Source organism: Harmonia axyridis, chromosome 3, assembly GCF_914767665.1.
Source record: "Harmonia axyridis chromosome 3, icHarAxyr1.1, whole genome shotgun sequence".
Lineage (NCBI taxonomy): Eukaryota > Metazoa > Arthropoda > Insecta > Coleoptera > Coccinellidae > Harmonia > Harmonia axyridis.
Window position 1 is genome coordinate 35519204 of NC_059503.1, and position 16335 is coordinate 35535538.

Genomic DNA, 16335 nt, shown 5'->3' on the forward strand with positions numbered 1-16335 from the left:
GTGAAACAACCGATGACACTAGGAGAGCAAAAGTTGCCAAATCTTGGATTTCAGCAGGTAGATACAAAAAATAATAAATATTCTGCTTATTGTAAATTCGACAACCAGGAAGAATATCGGATTCCTAATATTCAAATTTGCATATTTAATCAGGAATCACTCAAATAAATATAACTCATTCAATATAATATACATTCATAATGATATAGTAAAAATTGTGGATTTGAAAATATATCACAATCCGACAAACGTAATCTAACCATGTTAGGGACATGTTAAAATTGCGTATACTCCCCCTATCTATATGTTTATTACTCTATGAATTAACCTCACACGTTCCGTTGAAACTTATGGGAGGTCGGAAAATCGCGTACGCCTCTGTTTTCCAACTTTCTCGAGAGTGAAAGTCGATAAGTCTGACCATCAGAGCGAACGTCGGAGATCGCACCTACATACGAAAAAAGGGGAAAGAAGCGTAGATAATAGCCCTCGTTTCCTCCGACCTGGGAGTTTCCATCCGCTTGTCTTTTCCCCTATAGCGATTTTTTCCAGCGGAAGTGGGCGGGGTGGCGGCTTCGCGTGCGTAAAAAAATCACAAATAAAAATTCACGCGTTCGTTCAGAACGATTTGTAAGGAAAAAACGCCTGGGTGGAGCCTTCGGACTGACGGACAAATGAAAGTCGGGGGAGCTTTGGAAGATCGACGCGGCGGATAAAAACAATTAAGCGAAAGTATTCATTTTTTTTTTCACGGATCTGATGAGAACCGTGCGGAACAATTGCAAATTAGGTAATGGCAACAATGGTGCGATAGCTTCTAATCGCAGGAAGGACGCCATTTCGTTTTTTTTCGACGTTCATATGTATAGGAATGTTGGGATCATTATCGATTTGTGCGTTCCAGGTTATTATTTAACGAGGAGCGTAAATTACGTACTGAATGTAGTCTTCTTTTCCATCCGAAGCGTCCGCATATGACGTATCAACATTTTACCGACCAACATATAGCGTATACATCTTACATATTATGTTAATTACATCGAAAAAATGGATAAAGATTATAAAAAATCAATTCAACAATTTGTGTAATTACAATTTCTTTCATGAGAAAATTAGGAAATTCACTGACGTGAAGTCAGGAGTTATTGCATTCATACGTTCTTGAAGACCACAAAAGTTAGTCAATAATACTCGATCGGTCGATTTCGTTTGGAAATTCAGGGCCCTATCCATGAATTTCCTAAAATAATTCAAATATTTCCTAAAATAATTCAAATATTTCCTAAAATAATTCAAATATTTCCTAAAATAATTCAAATATTTCCTAAAATAATTCAAATTTTGACGGAATCGACAGTAATCAGCGCATAAGTTCAAATTATTTTGGACTCTACAGGCCATTCCGAAAGTGGTGAAACACGATACCACAATGTTTTTCTTTTTGATAAGAATGCTCTATTTTCATGATATACTCATTAAATCCATGAAATTCTGATTTCGAAGTAACCCACTTGTTATAATTTTATCTATAGTACTTTTTGATGTAGGCCCGTTTTTTCGAAAAATTTCATGGATATGATGGTTCGTACTGAATATCATATCTTGAAAATTGTTCAAGATAATTGTACGATTTTTTTTATTGCATTCCCGAAAAGTTATCAAGTCTTCTGCAAATTTACGAATCATTCTACAGGTGGTCCCCAAGACACTACAATTTTTTAAAAATGACTTTTAAAAATTGTCAATACTTCCAATTATTCAAATAGCATTCCCTGATTTTTTTTTGCCTTTCAAATAGACTAATGAGTAGTCTTCATTTGTTGTTGAGACATATCTTGCCTAAAATGAATAGTTTTGTACGTTTACAGTTTCAGAGGGATATGATTACTTAACTCTTCTTTTGATAGCTTTTAATAATATAAATTAAAGATGAGCCAAATCAATGAAATCATCGAAATATTTGAAAACATCCATTTTGACAAAATGAAATGTGGATCACGTGAATGAAGAGAAACATAGTCTGAATTCTGAGTTCGAAATGATTGCATATTTTGCGCTGAAAAAGTCTCATCACTCTTTATCCCTCATATGATCTGCTCAGATGTCCGCAAACTTTTTTAATAATTCCAGTAGGATAGAAATGAGGTGCAGTTCGATTTGAAAACAGTTTGCAGACATCTGAGCATCAATTTCAGTTGTTTCAAAAGGCAAGAATTCCTTTAATATTTTATAGTGATGCCTTTTCCCAAAGGTCTTGATAATCAAATTTTCCATGGTTTTCTCCGTACACTTATAATAAAATGTCTTCATTTTGTACCAAGTTCACAAAAAGTAGTTAAGCTTGCGCTACTTATATTCAACCACCAACTGATAAGTTAATCCAAATAGAATATCAAATGAAAATCATAGAAATGTCTGAAAAAAATAAATAAATTTCATGAATATGGTGTTATAAATGAATTCTTTTTTATATGTACAATGATTTTTTCCATATTTTACGGATATTGAAAAAAGAAATCAAACTTAATTCACTATCTAACTCACTAAATACGTTTGAAGTATGTCCTATAATAATGATAGAACAACCCATATAAATTACTTGAAATCGTAGTTATTTGAGACAATGTTTGGAAAAATTCACGATATTTTTATTATTCATGTACTTAAACCTTCATCTTAAAGAATTATTATTGATCGCATTGTTTGATAAACTCAAGAAGCTCGTACTGTGGAATATAAAGAGAAGAATTTCATTAGATTAGGTCGTTCGCAGCAAAGGCACGTATAACTCTAACGGAGCATTTCATTTTGTTCAAATTGTCTAGTTTTCATGCTGGTACTTCGAAAACAAAAAATTATTCATTTTCAAAAATTGAAACTATAATTTCAATGAGAGTTGGTTTGGTTCTTCTTTCGATTCATTGCTGACTTTAATCACTCTCATAATGTTGGTTTGAAATATCTGTCATTGCCTGTACAAGTCATATTCATGGTACTCACACTATCATTTAATTACATTTCAACCTGCCCTGGTACATGAGCCATGAGTAAATCGACAAGCGGGCTGTCGACGAAAAGGTAAAGATAGATAAGCGCATTCCCATTTTATTTACCATGGCATTTTATGTAACCTTACTTACCTATCTCAAGTGGGTCTTTCGTTTCAAACACAACATGGAATTCTCCTAAGCATGTCATTGTCGGTTATTAAATCCTTTATGGTTAATAAAAGTTCGAACGAGTCATGAAGTTCGATATTTATTAGATAAGAATTCTGGGTGTTCCTTAAAAAATATACGGTTGTCGGGTTGTCAAGTCCTGCATACCACATTTTCAAGGGATAAAAACGTAGGTCATTACCCAGCAGTAAAAATCTTTCTAAATAAATGCTACAAAATATTGATTCAACTTTCAGCAGACAAACGCTACTAATTGTATACACATACTTACCCCTATATCAAATTCATAAAAAAATTAAAGAAATGAGAGAATTATTTACATTTTAACAGAATAAGGTATAAATGTTCGAAGTGCTGACCATCAATTTCAATACATTCTACACGTAAAAATAAATCACTGGCCGAATGAAAGTATCTAGCTCTGGATTATTTGTCATATTTTGAATTATCAATTTTATTTCCCCAAACAATGCAAACGAATGAATGCGCCGAGGTGTTATTTTTTCGGTGACTCTGACACATGAAAATACAAAATATTAAAAATCAACCTACAGTTGGCTTTACTCCATTGGTTTTCCACCTTTTTTCAGAGCCTCTAGTGGGGCGTTATTCTTTCTTAGGTTCGGCGGACTGATTATTATTATCTTATTTTTTAGTTCAAGAAATGTACCAACCTAAATAATTTGAAAATTGTTATTTGAAAAAAATTGTTCGAATAACTGTATTATTCTTTTTTAACTCAACCCCTCTTATATGTAGATAAGAAGTTCCTATGTAGTAGCATCATGTTGTGTTGAAACTTTGCATAAATAATCGAATAGATCAAAAGTTTATCTGTATCACCCTCAGTCCGATATTTTTGTAGCCCCGGTCATCAAGTATGAATATGAATCAACGATTCATCACTTGGAAAAAAGGGGTCGAAGGAACAATAATTTCTAATTTGCTATCCCGTGTCGAATACCTAATTATTTCCCTTTTTCTAAGCACCACAGAACACGTGACGAACGGGCTAGACGAAGAGAGATGTATTTAAAGAGAGAGGGATGAGTCTCTTCCCTCGGTTCGTTACAGGGATTTTTTTTCTATGTTCCCCTTTTTTCAATTCGATATTATGACTCATCAAATATAGGTCAAATTCAACCCTTCCATTTTTCTGTCATCATTCTTAATATGAGCCTATCGATCGAGTTGTCAGTTGGGGAAAGAATTATCAGCATTTCTGCGATTGACGTTCAATTCAATAAATATTAGCAGATGGACATTACTAATGAGATAATGTTCAGAATAAAATTTTTCACGAAAGAAATACTGAAATATAAAACACTTTAATATTGAGAACAAATTGACTTCATAATAAATATGTATTTGGCATCGATTAGACAAGTAGTCTATGAAACTTCTGAGTGCATGACTTTTTTTTTAATCCATGTTGAAAATTCCATATACTACTTCCATAACTCTCTTTTCGGAATAAAAGTATATTTCACTATTTTTGAATCATTCTTGTCCAGTGATCGAATTTCAAATCTCCAAAATCGACAAATATGAAGATTATACGTCCCCAAAATGAATTTCATCATCTCACATTTTCTAATGATACAAAATTATCATTCAAAACTTTCACCCATTCATTAACTCAATTTTAACATACAGATGAGTTTATAAAAATTAAGGTCTTTTTCAGAGTTGTTTTTGCTCGACGAAATAAGCGGGGAAAAATTGTATGATGATTTTCTCAGCTCGAGGGTAACGGAAATCTCCCTCATTTTTCCTCATTTAATTTCCCAGGCAGCGCTTCTAATTATCATGTATTCTTTATCACATTCAGAGCCCGTTGCCGTATTTTTCAACGTTCTTTTACTTTAAAAAACATCGGATACACTTTAATGAACACATCGAATAATAGATGAACGAAACTTACGTAAAATGAAATATTTTTTATACTATCATTCTTCAGTGTTTGCATTCGAAATTTTCGTTATTATAGACCTTGAAACGATTCATTACTTATCAAAAACATTTACAATGAATCGATTTGGTTGACCGTCACCTAGGCCAGCAGGAAGTGCAGTCAGCAGATAATTCATGACTTTTATCAACGAAAAACCTTGGCTTCAAAAAACCGACATAAATCCTTGCAAGTCTCGACTGAGGTCACACTTTTAGAACAGGAAATGCACTCTTGATATCGAAAAATATTCCGTTTATCTGTATCTGCTTACTTTTTGAAAGAAAAAACTAATCAAAAAATCAATCAATCAATCAAAGCAATCCAAATCTTCCAAGAAGCATCCATATTTTCCCCCAATCTCAAGAAATTTCGCCAACATGGCAAAATCTGGAAGAATTAGGGGAAAACTTAGAGGATCCCTCTGTTTAAAAAGAAACAGTGTACATCGGAAGAAATGTTCGAATCAAACCAAACATAGTTGAATTTTGCGGTTTAGAAATGACCACGGTTTGGTTTGGTTGGGCGATGTCATTAACCGACAAATTTGTCAACAGTGCATTGGTCGTTTGCAGCAACATGCAGCTCTCATTGGCGGACCTAATGCCACAACCTGTCCCTTGTGCCACAAAATGTTCATCGGTGGAGAAAGCCTGATGGAGCACATGAAACACACACACAAAGATCCCAACGCTTCGGGGGTAGCCAGTAAGTACCAAAGCTGTCCTAGAGTACAATTCTGCTGATTTCCTGAATTGGACACCGAAAGTACTTAATTTTTCTAGATAAATCTAGTTTCAAGAACCAATGATTGATCTTTTTTTTCAATTCTCCTAAAATTAGTACTTTCTGTGTCCATGTTATTTTATCACGTAGTATGTCGTTTTCCTATGTATTTCCACTTCCAATATCTCAATATCAAAAATTCGAAGTACGTCACTGAGCGAACAGTTAGCTATGTTTCAAATACAAACAACTGTTCTAAACGAGAACAGGAGTCCAAAACAAACTAGAAAATGCCAACTAACGAATGAATAGGAACAAAAGAAAGAAACGAGTAAAAGTTAATGATGAAGTAATTTAAAAATGGATTCGAGCAGTGGTTTTTAAAAAGACCTTAATCGAAGCTCTATGTAGTACAGACGAGAAAACATAAAAGGGTCCCTTTTGTATTTTTAAGTGAGATCCGACACTGATTTATTGCCGAACTTGTCGATTTTGTGTAGGGAGGCATTTCATCATGTTTTTCGTGTTCCATGTAAATAAATAGGGCTTTAGGGTTTTGAGGTGATATGACTGCTTGACAATAAGTTTCTGTTATGATTCGGACTTTTGATTGTCATTGACAAATAATTTAACGCTACAAATACAGCCGAATGTCTTCTATTATATCAGTTTTCCAATAATGACATGGTGTTCACTTTTCGTTAATGGTTTATTTTTCGAATATTCATATGGCCCCTGTGTAGCTTTAATTTGAGATTTTAGTCGATATATTACTTAACTTCAAGTTACATGAATTCGGTTGTAAGCATCAATGTAGAATATATTTATTTCCCCTGAAGTCCTAAAATGAAGCAATGATTGCTGAAAACTATCCATTATCCAAACTACCGTTTCAGACGAACTGCATATTCTGTAAAAAAAAATCCAAGAATCACATCCGAAATCCTTTCCAACGTTCTTTAGTTCAGCTTCTTATCGCTTTAACCCTTTATTTAACGCTTAAAATTATTTTCTTCGGTACTATATACATAATATGTAGGACGACTAAACAAAAGAATAATTTTTTTTTGGTTGCTTTTGCGGAACCCTTATCCAACTGATGCATGCATATGCTTACTAACACTATTTTTGACTCACAGTAAACCCGTCTCGAGTCTCAAGAGACGAGTTTACTGTTGACCTTTTGAAACTGGAGAAGTATTCTTAAAAATGACGAACTATTCGAGACATCCTCAGTGCATAATTTCCGAAGGTATGGATATAGTCAAAAGAGCAATTAACGACTTGGATGTCTCCAATTGTTCACAAACCGCTTTTATTATACAAAAATCCTGGGGTGCTTTGCTTGATCTTGTTTTTCTCTCTCTGTTGACGTCATCGATCCTTATTTAGCGAAGAGAAGGACAGCAAATCATCCTTGCCCTGTATGCGGCAAGCATTACGTTAACGAAGGATCTCTGAGGAAGCATTTGGCTTGCCATCCAGAAACGTCGCAATTATCGACATCTTTGAGAATGTGGCCATGCTCAGTGTGTCAAGCCGTTTTTACTCATGAATCAGGTATTCAAACCTTCTTTTCTAACTACGAGTACAGGATGAAACACTGTATGAATCCGAGAGGCCCAGGATGTATCCCTTGGGCACACCATCATCTGTCGAAACGAACGTAACTCACTTCTTGAACCTACTGTTTTGATATTTTTGGTTACTACGTATCATAATCTAAATTTCAGTTTTGGAATACCTGAGGACCACGGCCACAAAATCGATGTTTGGACAATTATCTGAAACAAAAAGAAATAAAATCAAGCAGGCTTCTCCCAGAATTGTCGTGTTTGTTTGTTTCATCCTGTATCTCTTCTCCAAGACCTAGTCTTCACTTATTTGTTGACATTATCACATTGGCACCTACCACTTAGTTTGAAAGCAGGGGTATCAATCCATTCACGTACAATGCTCTCGAACCCTTTCAAACTTGGGAGGCATTAGGTTGATTTCATCACTGCTGTTGAGCTTCTGACTTATCTAATTCCAATTTCAAGGTCTTCTGAGTCACATGGAGCACATGAGGATGGATCCCAAACATCAGTTTGCCGCCCAATATGTGCTGTCAAGAGCTGCAGCTGAAAGAAGGGAGAGAGAAACACTCTTGGCTGCCGTTTCGGCGTCTGCTTCTGGTAGCGGACTTCTTCCATTACCTCCAATACCTGGACAAAGTAAGTAAATTCGAAAATAAATGTTTCATTGAAAAGTTACCTATTTTCAACACATGTTACATTTCAATTTTTGAGTCATTGGGGATATTATGTTTGTCAATTTCTTTCAGCAGGAGGAAGCCCTATGTGTGCGTCCCCAAGTGCCCATAGTGATAGTTCTTCCGGCAACGGAAGACTTTCATCAACTGGTTCGGATGCTGGTGGATTGAATAACAATAACAACAACTGTAACACTAAATTAGGAGATATTTTAAGAAGTAAGTGTAGATATCCCTCCCTCAATACTGATCATGATAATAACCAAATCCTTAATTTCAAGGTAACAATGGACTTCATCAACAATACAACGTGGAAGAACAGCTACACAATGCAAACAGAATGGCGGCTTTGGCGAATATGGTCAGTCAAGGGGGTGTACCACCGGGTCTTGGATCTGATCCAGCTTCCAATATTGCCAACATCGCGAACCTCATGCGGTTAGGAGTGACACAAGTGAGTATTTTATTATTAACGCTTTGAGTAGTATTGATTATTTTATTTTAATATTTCGTTAGTATGGGCTAAAACTAATGGAAGTTATGGATACGTTCTAGACACACTCTTTTATAAACGATCTTCTAGACCATAACGATTATTTTCAAACCATAAAAAACAATTTTTTTTCGATTGAATATTCTGTCTTTAGTAGATAAATCTCCTTCTCTAAAAATTACTTAATGGTGTACATTTGAATGATAAAATCTAAATTTTGTCAATACAAAATTAGAATTCTATCTTGAAGTAAAATGTAAAGTGATCATTTCCCTGTTTTCAAATGAACCAATTCAGAGCTCTATCAAGTAGGGGCTCTCCGATTTATGTATGTGACAGTTTAAACATATGTAATAAATTTATTGAATTTCTATCAGAAATAGCCCACGTTCTACTCCCTTTGCTGCTGTGAATTAATTTCATTTCCAAATGAAAAAATCTACAGGTTAGCATATTTCATTACGTTTCCCAACTTATTTTCTTACCTTTATTATGGGCTCCATTAAACTCGAGATTATAGGATGGTGAAAAAAACTTGAAATGAAAAACATTCTTGTAGAAGGTTTTTCTCATACCTTTTATTAAATGTCTCATTCGTAACCCTTTTGAGTATTGAAGCAATTCTGTTCTCTTTTTAAAGATTATAGAAATTTGAAGATGAGTTTGAAGACTCAAATAGGGGCTTATATTTCTATCTATCGTTGGATAATTTGTTTCTGGAACGTATTCAGAAATCCACTGAATTTCAACAAAGCCTTCCCCAACTCCAATTTTTGTTTATTTTCTTGGTTTCGCCATTTCAGTTTCCGTTAAATTTCTATAATTAGAGCAAGACATCGCACGCGACTTCAGCATGATTTAATAAATGTGGTAATACAAACCCTGGCTAACCCCAGGCTTCTTATAACAACCATTAATTTTTCAGGCCAACCAAGTGAACAATAGCAATCCCTCCACACCTCCCATCAACAACGATGCACTCAATGCAGTAAATGCTTCCGTCAATGCAATGAATGCCATGCGAGCCTCCATGGAAAGCATAAGAAACATGGACCCCATGCGCTCTTCGGTGATGGACTCTCAGCAATCGCAACAGCAGGAAGCGCTGAGGATGCAGCAACACGCGGAGGCTCTGCTAAGATCCCAGGCGGAGGCAGCCTTAAGGCTGGCCATGAGCCAGGCATTACCTCAACTGAACCAGCAGGACAACAACAATCCCCTTCGGCATAACGGTAACTATCAAAGCCATCAAGGGCAGCCTTCGCAACAACTGAGTCCCGATCTCACGGAGGCTCTTAGGCTACAGGAGCAAAGGTTGGAACAGGCCTTGAGGCTGCATGGGAGCGATCCCAGATCGCTGGGTTTTTCTCTCAGCGGCCAGCAGCAAAATCAGAACCAACCGTGAAACTTTAGCTATTACTGAACGTGTCTTACGTTGAACATAGAAATATATGTTTACCTGTACAAGTATGTATATATACTTACATAGGTTAATGTGAGTGCTTATTGTTTTCTGCATTTTATCTTGACGTACAACGTTTCTTCCACTTTTTCAAATATGATTGTTCCGATTTATCATTGAAATTTCTTTGCAGAGTTCCTTTAATCGTTTTTCACTTCGTTTCAATTGAGATATTTGTTTTGTAATCTATACCGGGAGGAGAAATTCGAAAATGAACAAGATCAAATGAAGAATTGAAATTTATATCAAATCTACTTATTCAATGCCCTCTCATTCTTAAACTTTTCGGAAAGGATTGTTATTTAATGTCACAAAAATTTTTAGATGTTTTAAATAGAAAACACCATGTTCTCTGATATCACTACACTAATTTTCATTCCTGAGAAACTATAAATTCTAAATTAATAGGTTATGTTGAACTTCTTAGATTTTTCTAATCATCATTAATGCCGGAACAGGATTTTTATCCTTCGTGGCTTACTCAGTTTTTCGAATTGGAGTATTGATCAAAATATCTTAATTTCTCTATAACTAGGAAATCAACGAAATTATATAAAATATATTCATTTACTTTCAACCTATTAATACCCAGAGTACAAAAAGAATTATATCTAAACATTGAAAAGCTAAACTCTTAGTCTACATCTTGTTTTGCTCTATAGGCTTGCATTATTTCTTCATAAAACCTTTTGAATTCCTTAGCCTTTATCTCCCATCTAGACTTATGTGTTAACTGATGCAGAGTACAAGGCGAAATATTAATTTCGTTTTCCTCAGAAAAGAGTGGATATAGTATTTTTTCTTTAAAAAATTAGCAAATCCAAAAAAAATATGAATTCAATTAATATTCCTTTGGTAATTATTTTCGAATTTGCTCCCCCCAAAGAAATTTTCAATAATTTCTGAAAATAGGTTGTGATTTACCATTGAAATTTCTTGCAGAGTTCCTAAAATCGTTTTTCACTCCGTTTCAACCGAGATATTCGTTTTATGAGCTATATTGGGGGGAGAAATTCGAAAATGGACAAAACAAATGAAGAGTTCAAATTTATATCAAATCTACTTATTCAATGCCCTCTTATTCTTAAACTTTTCGGAAGGGATTTTTATTTACTGAAACAAAAAATTTTTGAATATTTTAAATAGAAAACACCGTGTTCTCTGATATCACGACTATAATTTTCAATCCTGAGAAACTATAAATTCTAAATTGATAGGTATTGTTGAAATTCTTAGATATTTCTAATTATCATTAATGTAGCAACAGGATTTATCCTTCATCGTTCACGTAGTTAATCGGATTGGAGTATTGATCAAAACATCTTTATTTCTCTAGAATCAGGAAGTCAACCAAATTATATAGAATATATTCATTTTCTTTTAACCTGTTGACACCCAGAGTATAAAAAAATTTAAAGAATCAAAACATTGAAAAGCTAAACTCTTCTTTATATAACCTTTTGAATTCCTTAGCCTTTATCTCCCATTTAGATTTATCTGTTAACTGATGCAGAGTATAAGGCAAAATAGTAATTTCGTTTGCTTCTGAAAAGAGTTGAAATAGTATTTATTCTTTTAAAAATTAGCAATTCAAAAAAAGTGATGAATTCAAATAACATTCCTTCGACAAGTGTCATTTTATCTGGTGATCTTTTTCGAATTTGCTCCCCTCAAAGAAATTTTCAATAATTTCAGAAAATAGGATTTCTCTAGATAATTCCTGGTTATTTATTTAACTGCGAAAGTCAAAATTGAATAAAAATGTGCCAAATGAATCAAAATGGAATAAACGTTCGACCCGTTCAGTTCAAATCGATGACTAAGTCATCACCAATTATATAATTTGCACTTTGGAAGTGCAGAAATCATTTAAGAAAAACGATATATGATTTGTATAGTATAAGTGTTGAACATTTATACCTCACTGATGGTATAAAATACTTAAGAGATAGGATAGACTGTAAATATATACAAAAAATGAGAATGGTCAGCGCGAATGCGATTATATTTTATTTTAGATGAATGTTCATACATCTTTTGTAATATCAAAATTTTTCTGTGATTTGATTTTCGAAAATTTCGAGAATGTAGAGCAATAAAACTTGTTTTGGTAGGGATCTTCCCGATTAACGCCCATTGTCGCCATCTAGTTCCAGATCGATATCACTAAATTAATCGATTTAAAAAACCTCGACAGTGGGCGTCGATCTTCGAAGTCCCACTGTATTATGCAATTAAAATACTGTGATTAGAATGGAATATATCAACTTGATTTTTATTTTTTCAATTACGTGGCAATTTTCCGGTTAGTGCTACTTTGCCACAAGCGAGTACAAAGAGGAAATTGTTATTCCTTTTCGATTTTTTTAAGAGCGTGTGAGATTGAGAGAATGTCGTATATTTTATTTTTTCATATATATAAAACTTTGAAAACAGAGTACTTACAACAGAATTTATATATATACAGAGAATGTGAATATGTAAAAAATATTTTTCCTTTGGAAATTTAACAAATTTATAGGAAATTTTTTGAATTTCAAGTTTATCTGGAAAGTATACCTTTTTACGGAATCCATTGTTTCGATTAACTAGGCATTTTATTGAGTGTATATATCATATGAATATATTGTATATAAAGCACAACAACATTGAAAAATATTTTTGGTGTTAAAATCAAACTTCGGCAATTTCGGTCTTTAATATCGGATTCTGTATATACTAAAAACAAAATTCTTTTAAAATATACTCCACAGCATTTTCAATAGTCATTCATAGTCAATAGTTTGAAAAATACAATAGATACAGGATAGCAGTTTCTGCTATGATTCCCTCAAAAGTGACGAAGAAAATCGACATATACCAGAGGTAATTTACAATACACAGTTTTGATTCGTGAGAGGTTGTTTTTCGACGGAATACAAAAAAATGGTGAACTTATAGCTCTTAGGCGACTAAATTAACAATAATTAACTCTTTCGGCTTCATTCATAAAAATTCAAAGCTCTTTTTTCCGAGTTTTCAAACTAAGTTCAGCAACGGATTCAGGTGATTTTTTCAAATTTCTCCACCCTTTTATATGGACTGAGAGATCTTGTTAAAATCACCCTTTTACGAAGACAAAGTGACTAAGGTGCGGTTCTAGAAGAACCGAGCCACATTCTACCGATCATGACGACATTAAAATACATAGTGAAAAACATAAGAAATAGCCCAGTTGCACCGAGTGCTTCAAACATTTTGCCCACTATAATAACAATAGTTATTATCCTTCAAAAATCATACAATAGCCCAGTCAAGGGTCGGATCTGGAGGGCACATACGCAAGCGTAGGTGCTCGACAGAGACGTCCTTTGAATTCAAATTTTTAGCAAGCCCTTGGGGAGTGGGCCCAGCTCACTCTCCACCACCAGTGTATTTTACATAAATATTCAAGTCTTAATGCCCGAATGGACAAATATTTATTGTAAAATTACATCAAAACAAAATTTTCTTTGCAATAGCCCACAATACATGTGCAGTTCTGCACACCGTTTTTAACGTTCAAACCAGATTTTTTTCTCTACAATTTTTCCTTGTTTCATGCAACTGATGGAGTATGTCATGTTCGTGTAGCAAAAGGGGACTCAAAAAAAATATGCTGTAGGCTTCGATCCCTCTGTAAACGCTTACGTAGCTTTGAACGTAGTTATTTTCAATACATGATCAATGGCTTCACTGGAACACTATAATTTCAATTAAATTCATATCTGTCTACCATTTTCGTTTCAATCCGATTCTAATATCTTCTCCCCAGTTGGTGTTTCATGATTTTCCATGTTCATAGTGTATTGTACAACCCTCAGCTTTGCTACAGTCAGCTTATTAGAGCATATAAATCTAAGAAAATCCCTTTTTGTGAACAGCATCTCGTCGGTTGTGGAACTTAAAATTTTTTATTTGCAATAGTCAAAACGCATGAGTGTTCTTATGCTATACAAAAAAGTTCGGTATACCACACTTTCGTTCAAGTTTTTACCAACTCCGCATGGAAAATTAACCAAACAAATTTTCATTGCAGAGTTTTCCTCGTTTCATTACAATAATATATTCAGAATTTATATACAAAATTAACGAATACAGATTAAACGAAAAAACATCGCCAAAATTGATAGAAGTTATACAATGACACTTTTAGTTTCGTTTTCTGTTGATTTTTATTTCCGCTTTCGATAGCCAGACAGTTGAGAACATTTTGGTCCGTTTATATTAATTCCAACAGATCAACACTTAAATTTTAAACTAGGGAATCTAAAAGTCACTTTTGGGAAAAACAAAACTTTTCGGCAACTACAGATACTCCAAATCGTTCAAAATTCAGTCGATTACATTTGGCAAACCACTTGTAATTCCATAGTAAACCCAGATAGTTAATAATATAAATGTTAGTTGTGTTATATTGCAATTTTTTAATGTTAAGTTGTGTTTTTTCGTATACGTCATACTGTAAGGTACTCCATCGTACAACATTGCCCTTGTATACTCGAATCTGCAACCTTTTTCGACATTTATTATATCTCAACCGTCCAACATAGTTTATCTTTAGATGAACTACTGAACGTTTGAAAATTCTTTTTCAAATCTTCAGATGTTGTATGGTTTTATGGAGAAAATTCCTATTAAAAAAAATCTCAGATGATAATCAATAGAAAAGTTGATATTGCCAATTCCTTATGACAGATATAGCACAGATTAATAGTTGAATGTTTCTTGTTGACATCGATGTAGCTACAATAGAATAATACAAGTTTTTTGTTGAATGTATTCAAGGTAATATCAACTTCTTGGGGTTCCAGTATACAAAACTCGTCGCAAAAGTTCAAACTTTCAGTTCGGTTAAACAAAACTCAACATATCCAATCCAAAAATAAAACAATGTTGTGCGAAAACCATATATTCAGTTTCCAATGATATATCCGATGTAATATTGGATTTTTATAGGATTGTCTTGAAGAATCGTTAATTCATAGTTACTTTCGAAGAAAGTGTCTAGAACTCTGATGTTCGAAATTTGATAGAGATTCATTCGCCAAGTAGAAAAAAAATCTGTAAATCTAGTCTTGATAACTTCAACATAAACTGAAAAAGAAAATAAAATCTTAAGGAGGAAAAATGTAAAATGAATTTGTTGAATGTGATAAAAAATTCCCCAAATACTTGGCGGTCTTCATCAAAATTCGTACTATCTGTTCAAGAATCTTTGAGGCTCAAAATATTCTAGTTTCTCTAACTGTAAATGTTGAAACTACAGTTGAATTTTCTTTTGCTTTAATGTATTTATTGAATTGTTATATAGTTTAAGTTAATTAGATGTTGAAAATATTCAATTTAAAGTTTGATATTATTTGAATTGTACTGACAAAAATGGATACTTTGAGCAATTCCTCTGGAATTGTTGTATATCAAGAGTGAAATGTTGAACTAGATTTAAGTGAGGTTACATACTATTTTTAATTTTCTACAATATTTGCCATTTTATTTTCCATTCGACTGCCATTTCGATAGTAACTTATGCTTTTTTAATTAATTTTTAAGTTCCTATATATTTTTTTCGAAGAAACTGTAGGTACATTACAGAATTCCTGTATGAATGTTGCATAAATGAAACGTTGTTCCACTTGTTGAATTATGGTTTTGTAAATTTGGAAATCACTCAATTACATACACTCGAAATTGTACAAAATTTGTAAAAATTTAGACGAATTGAATCTGAAAATTGTACATTATAGGGACTAAGGCAATATACACGGTGTGTAATTGAAGCTTTCCACGGAAGAATTTGAGAATTTAGTCTAGTGAAATAAACTTATCTGTGAAAATTGAGGCATTACAAATTCGATTTGAAGAATTGATTTCTGTGGCACTAGATCACCAAAAAATTGTGAATTAGATGAATAAATTATGTTAATGTTTTTGAAAGAAACAAAAATCGAAATTTTGGTGTATGATGTATGTGTGACAAATGTATCTGATATCTGAAAATAGCAAATTGCAAAAATTACCTGTGTGTTTCTTTTCGATAACCCTTCTAAAATTGTTGATACTCCTTTCTTCTCGTTCAATAAAAACTTCAAGATGGTTAGAGAATTCATATACAATCACAGCATTACAAACAATTCAGGAAGGTTATTCAACATAACACTTACATTAAAAATATCCTTTTTTGTTTAACAATATTAGCCATCAATAATAAGCTTCAACTATTGCATATAAACCATATGATTAGGGTGGAGT

The 16335-nt window shown here is 33.4% G+C and overlaps 1 protein-coding gene across 16 annotated transcripts in view; it reads left to right on the top strand.

Moving 5' to 3' along the window:
- Positions 1–16102, top strand: part of LOC123674906 (zinc finger transcription factor lin-29-like) — a 145610-nt gene extending 129508 nt beyond the window's left edge. For 10 of the 16 annotated variants that reach the window (XM_045610052.1, XM_045610057.1, XM_045610048.1 and 7 more), the window contains 6 exons: positions 5688–5838; positions 7225–7416; positions 7899–8072; positions 8183–8329; positions 8392–8564; positions 9529–16102. In XM_045610052.1, coding sequence (XP_045466008.1) covers positions 5688–5838; positions 7225–7416; positions 7899–8072; positions 8183–8329; positions 8392–8564; positions 9529–10008 — 1317 coding nt within the window. In that variant the 3' untranslated portion in view covers positions 10009–16102. The remainder of the gene's footprint in view (positions 1–5687; positions 5839–7224; positions 7417–7898; positions 8073–8182; positions 8330–8391; positions 8565–9528) is intronic. The other 6 variants (XM_045610060.1, XM_045610058.1, XM_045610054.1 and 3 more) reach the window with 5 other exon arrangements.
- Positions 16103–16335: the final 233 nt, after the last annotated feature.